Source organism: Coloeus monedula, assembly GCF_965178545.1.
Source record: "Coloeus monedula genome assembly, chromosome: 13".
NCBI classification, from domain to species: domain Eukaryota; kingdom Metazoa; phylum Chordata; class Aves; order Passeriformes; family Corvidae; genus Coloeus; species Coloeus monedula.
This window is the reverse complement of record NC_138793.1, coordinates 4,985,914-4,991,913: the sequence shown is the minus strand read 5'-3', so window position 1 is coordinate 4,991,913 and position 6,000 is coordinate 4,985,914. Positions and strand designations below refer to the sequence as shown.

Sequence of the window (6,000 nt, the reverse complement as noted above, 5' to 3'; positions counted from 1 at the left end):
TCCTGGGCTGACCCCGCCCCACTCCGGCTCCTCACGCCAGCAGCTCCCAAAGGACGGGCAGCTCAGGAAAGACGAGGAGCTGCTGGAGAGGGTCCAGCAGAGATCACAAAGATGACGAGGGGTCTGGAGCATCTCTTTGATGAGGAGGGACTGTGAGACCTAGGCCTGGAGAAGAGTGAGAGGGGATCTCATCAATCCCTACCAGTACCTTCACGAGGATGGCGCAAGGCTTTGTTCAGTGGTGCCCAGCGGCAGGGCGACAAGCAACAGCGGTAAACCAAAACACAAATTCAACCCCAGTATGAGGAAGAACTTCTTTACACTGAGGGTGGCAGAGCTGCCCAGGGAGGAAGTCTCCCTGTGGAGTCTCCCTCTCTGGAGACATCCCAAGCCCACCCAGACGTGCCCCTGTGTCCCCTGCTCCGGTGAGGGGGTTCGGGGATCGGCGGTAGATTGGCCTCGCCTGGCGCGGGCGCGGCGGGACGGGGCAGCGCTCGGCGGTGGATTGGCAGCGCCTGGCGCGGGAGGCCTCAGCCATGGCGGACGAGGAGCTGGAGGCGCTGCGGCAGCGGCGGCTGGGCGAGATCAGGGCCGAGCACGGGGTGAGGGAAACGGGGGGATCAGGGCCGAGCACGGGGTGAGGGGAACGGCGAGATCAGGGCCGAGCACGGGGTGAGGGAAACGGGGGGATCAGGGCCGAGCACGGGGTGAGGGGAACGGGGGGATCAGGGCCGAGCACGGGGTGAGGGAAACGGGGGGATCAGGGCCGAGCACGGGGTGAGGGGAGCGGGGGGATCAGGGCCGGGCACGGGGTGAGGGGAGCGGGGGGATCAGGGCCGAGCACGGGGTGAGGGGAGCGGGGGGATCAGGGCCGGGCACGGGGTGAGGGGAGCGGGGGGATCAGGGCCGGGCACGGGGTGAGGGAAACGGGGGGATCAGGGCCGAGCGCGGGGTGAGGCAGCGCCCGACCCTCCGCCCGACCCGCTCTCGGCGCCCCTCGGGAACCGGAGGGGAAGAGGAGAGGCCTCTGCGTGACCGAGCCCGGGGGGAAGCGGGCAGAGGTCCGGCCGTGCCCGGAGCTTTGGCTGGAAACGGCACTGAGCAGCCCCGTCCCTTGCCGCCACCTGCCTCCGCTCCTCCTGCTGCTGCCCTGGGAGGCTCGGCACACGAGCGTTCCCTCGCCGACCCCTCACTATTCCATCGATTACCTTCCTAGCTTTTCCAGCCATCTCAGTTTTTAGAGCTGAATCACAAAATCACAGAGTTGTTAGGGCTGGAAGGAACCTCTGGAAATCATCCAGTCCAACCCCTCACCAGGGCAGGGTCACCTGAAGCAGGTGACGCAGGAACGCGTCCAGGTGGGTTTGGAATATCTCTAGAGATGGGGACTCCACGCTCTCCCTGGGCAGCTGCTCCAGTGCTCTGCCACTCTCCATGGAAAGTTCTTCCTCATGTTGAGGTGAAACTTGTGCTTTAATGGTCGTTGCTCCTTGTCCTGTTGCTGGGCACCACTGAAAAGAGATGGACACCATCCTCTGACACCCCTTGGAGATGTTTATATGGATTTATATGAAGTGTCAATTTCACGTTCTTGTGAAGGATCTTCTCTACCTCCGACTAGCCCCATTTCCTGTATGGTTTTTCTGTCCTGCTTTCACAGTTTTAAATGTTACCTGTAAAATCTGAGGTGTTGATTCCATATAAAGTTCAGGTTTTTTCCTTTTTTTGTTACTTGCTTCTGAATAGCCATCACTAATAGTGACTTTGAAGTTTGCCCCCTTTTATTTTTCATATGTACTAGTGTTTAATGCAGGAACCAACTCTTGTAGAACCCCTCTCATTAACTTTTCATTGGCTTCAGGAGTTAGACTTGATGATCCTCGTGGGTTCCTTCCAACTCAGAATATTCCATGATTCTATGATTCTGTGATTTCAGCTGCCATGCTGACAATGTGTTAAGTTTCATTTTACTTATCCTTAACTTACTCTAATGGGTTTATAATGCTTTTGTCAGTTTTCTGGGCTTTGGAGAAGTTCATTATCCCAGACATAAGGGGAAGGCCTCTTCCTGTCCAAAGCCACAGGAGTCTGTGGATAGACCCAGGAGCAGCACTCACCCCACTGTTGGCATTACTGTGTTGTGTGGAAAGCAGAGTGTGGCATATTTATTTGCTAGGGCAGCAGATTCCCATTTCCAGGATCTCATCCGTGGTCAGGCGGGTTTAGCAGGCAGGTTTAGCTTCCATTGACGCTGCTGGAATATTTTAACTTACTGTCCTGTGTGGAATGATTCTGGATTGTGATATGTACTCTGATCTCCTCCTTCAGGATCCTTCTGCTGATCCGTCGCAACAGGAAGCGAAACAGAGGTATAAATGAGACTACTGAATTTTGGTCTTGCATCCAATGATTTTTAATCATTTACTCTTTGGGTTTTTTTTAGTATTTAATTTCTTTGGAATGATGCCCCACATTTTTTTTGTTGCTGGGAAAACCACCAACAAAGGAATTGAAATGTCAAAGATTTCACAGAATCACAGAATTTGCTGCTGGTGTGGCTCCCATCTATACTGCCTGGAGCCTGCTGGGGTGGGAGGGCATGATGAGGAAGCAGCAGCAGCTCATTTTCACTTGGGACTTGCCTGAGTTCAGTAACCTTGTGACCTGTAGTGATACAATAGGGTGGTCTGGGGAAGCACCATCCCTCCCACTGTCACCTGCTTCTGGAAGGCAGAATCCTTGCCTCTTCAGATTGGTAGGAGTTTATGATCCAAATCTTGAAGGCTGGCAGAACTCCCAAACTGGTGCTTTTTGTTAGTGGTGAGTTTGGGGTTGGGTTGGGCTATTATTGCAGTGGGAAGAGCCTTTCCTAGTTGATTTGATTTTTCTGGGATATCTATTGCGGTTAAAAATCTGAAACAAAATGATTTGTGTTGGAGCTTAGTGTGGGAACACTGCTCAGTATTTGTGCTAAGGGAAAGACTGAAAACAAATGTTTGAAGAGCTGACTTTGCACAATCCAAGTTTGTATTGACTAAAGTTTCATAAACTAAAGCTCCAGTTTTGCAGATACTTATTGTCAAATATTGTAAATATATGGAGACTTGGTGAAAAATTCTAAACACATAATAAATGAGGTTTGGTTTGGTTTTGGAATTGCATGGCCAAGTCCTGGTGCCTGCTCTACCATGCACTGCCTTAGGGTGAATTCCACTTGGATAAATGCAGGATCTAAAGGGTAGCACAGCTGTTGTCTCTTCAAATATAATCATGAGCAGTGAGAAGGTGTAAGTATCAAACTGCACCTTCATTTCTTGGAAGATGTGTAATTTCAGCCTACACAGAGCTGCCCAGGACAGGACATGCTGTAAAAGATAGCATGTAAATGTAAGGTTTGCAGTGATTTCAAGAAGCCACTTTGATGAATCAAAAGTCTTCTGTAGTTTGCTGTTTTGTGCATGTTATTTTAGGTGTTTGAAATCCCACTTTCAATGTGTGGTTCACTTTTCCTTGCAGGGAAGCAGAGATAAGAAATACTATTTTAGCTCAAGTTCTTGATCAAGCAGCTCGTGCAAGATGTGAGTATCCAAGTAACTTTCTAATAAAAAGTACTGATCTAAGGGACTCCTCAAAAGGGTGTGTTGTACAGAGGCCAGACTAGAAAAATACTATTGTTGCTGAGAAAATAAAACTTGCAGCTTTTCAGATGGCGATATCAGAGCTTGAAAGGGAGAGGCTAATGGGTATCTGAATTATGTTAATGTTTTGGGGTTTTTTTAAATTAGTAGAAGGAATTATACTGAGAGTCAAAATGGTTTAATCAGGAGCAAATATTTAAAAGTAAAATAGAACTGTCTTGTACCTGGCATCAATGAAAATGCCTTTTTCAATTTATTTCACGACCCTGGCACAAAGAAGATGGTTTCATAGGGACATTTCTCACTTTTTAGTTACTAATGAAGGTATTTGAGAATGTTTTAAACCCAAATGAACAGAGCCTGTTTTTGTTGCAGTAAGCAATTTAGCACTTGTGAAACCAGACAAAGCAAAAGCAGTAGAGAATTATCTTATACAGATGGCAAGATTTGGACAGCTAGCTGGAAAGGTGAGTGTATTTCCTAATTCTTTCTCACATATATTTGTTTTTAAACCAAATTCACTCTAAAAAAAAAAAGATGTCTGTAATAGATGTAAATTAAATTAACTGTAAATAGCTTCTAAAGACTGATATAATTCCATCAAAGACCTTTTGTAAGAAGGGAAATTGTGATTCAGTTGTTTGATACTAAGCATCTCTCAGAGGGTGTTTATCCATGTTTTGTCTCACTTTCCTAGGTATCGGAACAAGGTTTGATAGAAATACTTGAAAAAGTGAGTCAGCAAACAGAAAAGAAAACAACAGTGAAGGTAAGTTTTCGTTCCTAAATGTAATGTTGTTCTAAAGTAGAGCAGCAGAATTGCACATATGGGACTAGTTCAGGGTGGAGCTTTGTATTTGCACCTCTTCCCCTGCCCTGGTGAGTGCTGGGATTCCGTCAGAGCAGTCCTACGGACAGGAACATGTGCAGCAGTTCCCTGGGGCCAGTGTGGTGTGTGACAGAGCCTGGCCCAGCTCTGTCCTGTCCCACTGGGCCAGGCAGGGCCTGGGGTGGGAGCTGAGGAATGGGGGTGGATGTTCTCCCCAGGCAGTGCCTTCATCACCACTGCATGGAGTGGGAAAGGTTTGTGCCAGCCCGGATTTACCATGACCCTTCAATTTTCACTTTATGTATTTCATTTTAGTTCAACAGAAGGAAAGTACTGGATTCTGATGAAGAGGATGATTATTAATACTACTGTAAGGCTGCCAAACACAAGCCTGGGAAAATGCTGTTAGCAGGCAGAATGCAAGATCTGAAAATGTTTACGCTTCTTGACTTTTTTTTTTATTATTATAAAAGGCCAACAAACTTGTAAAATAAATCTGAGAAGGGGGATTTTATAACTTAAATTTTTGTAGTATAAGAGGCCTGAGCAGTGTGGGGTTCCCCATGGCTTCATTAGCATGAATGTTTTGTTGCCCCTTAGTCACTGTAAGCTCTGCTTTCAGCCACTGCACACACTTAACTTGCTGCTATTGGAGATAAAACACAGGAGGAGCCAAGTGAGAAGCAGGGAACAGCCACTGAGAGTTTAAAGTCTTGCCTCCAGGCTCTGTCACAGAAGTGTTAGAAAGGAGATTCCCTGAGCCCCTGAAGGATGCCTGTCCAGTCATTCACTGTCTCTCAAGTCCTTACTGGAAATTTAAAAATGAAAGTATCAAAATAGTGTTTGGACCAGGGGGTTCCTATCCTGCAGTCTGTGTAAAGAAATGTTACCCTGTGAGTTCCTGAGCTCTCTCAAACAAAGCAAGTTAACTACTGTGTAATACACAGCACTGTTCAGACACTTGGTATTGTGTATTCTTACAACTACCTCCACTTTTATCAAATGGCTGGAGTGTTTCTTACCTGGAAAAAAAAAAAAAGACCATTTTCCTAAACTCTGCAACTCCTGCATGCATAAAGTAAAACTGAACATTTATTCAAGAATATGGTTATGGAAATCAGTAGGAAGCATACTGTAATGTGCTGATAAACACTCTCCCACCACAACCCCCTTATCTGACATAATTTAACAGGATCATGTACGATTCCAACTGCAGTGTTTTTGCAACAGAATAAACGTGTTTCAAGTGAGCACCAGTGGGTGTGTTTTTCATCTTGTCTGAATGGAGTTAAAAATATTAAACAGTTGTTATTTTTGTTTCATTTGGTCTAGACTGGGCATTTTGCTTCTCTGTGTATGTAGTTAGGATGTCTTAACTTTAGTAATACCCTGAGTGTGCCAAATTTCTTCAGACTAATCGTCCTTGTTGAGTTTGAAGCCAGTGCAGTGAACTGATTTTTCTCATCCATATAGTTGAGAAATCTGAAGAATAATTTAGTTAAATGCATGCTACAATTAAAACACAAGCAAAAT

The 6,000-nt window shown here is 46.5% G+C and overlaps 1 protein-coding gene across 1 annotated transcript; it reads left to right on the top strand.

The window, feature by feature from the left end:
* The first annotated feature begins 509 nt into the window (after window positions 1-509).
* Window positions 510-5,789, top strand: PDCD5 (programmed cell death 5). Its single transcript, XM_082289919.1, has 6 exons — window positions 510-602; window positions 2,329-2,369; window positions 3,517-3,578; window positions 4,014-4,105; window positions 4,336-4,407; window positions 4,783-5,789. The coding sequence occupies exons 1-6, from the start codon at window positions 537-539 to the stop codon at window positions 4,828-4,830; spliced, it is 381 nt and encodes a 126-aa protein (XP_082146045.1). The 5' UTR covers window positions 510-536; the 3' UTR covers window positions 4,831-5,789.
* The last annotated feature ends 211 nt before the right edge of the window (window positions 5,790-6,000 follow it).

Excerpts from the sequence above, each read along its gene's own strand:
- PDCD5 (XM_082289919.1), top strand. The coding sequence starts at position 537 with ATGGCGGACGAGGAGCTGGAGGCGCTGCGGCAGCGGCGGCTGGGCGAG. Across the intron at positions 603-2,328 it reads AGATCAGGGCCGAGCACGGG|GATCCTTCTGCTGATCCGTC; the intron begins GTGAGGGAAACG and ends CTCCTCCTTCAG. Across the intron at positions 2,370-3,516 it reads CAACAGGAAGCGAAACAGAG|GGAAGCAGAGATAAGAAATA; the intron begins GTATAAATGAGA and ends TTTTCCTTGCAG.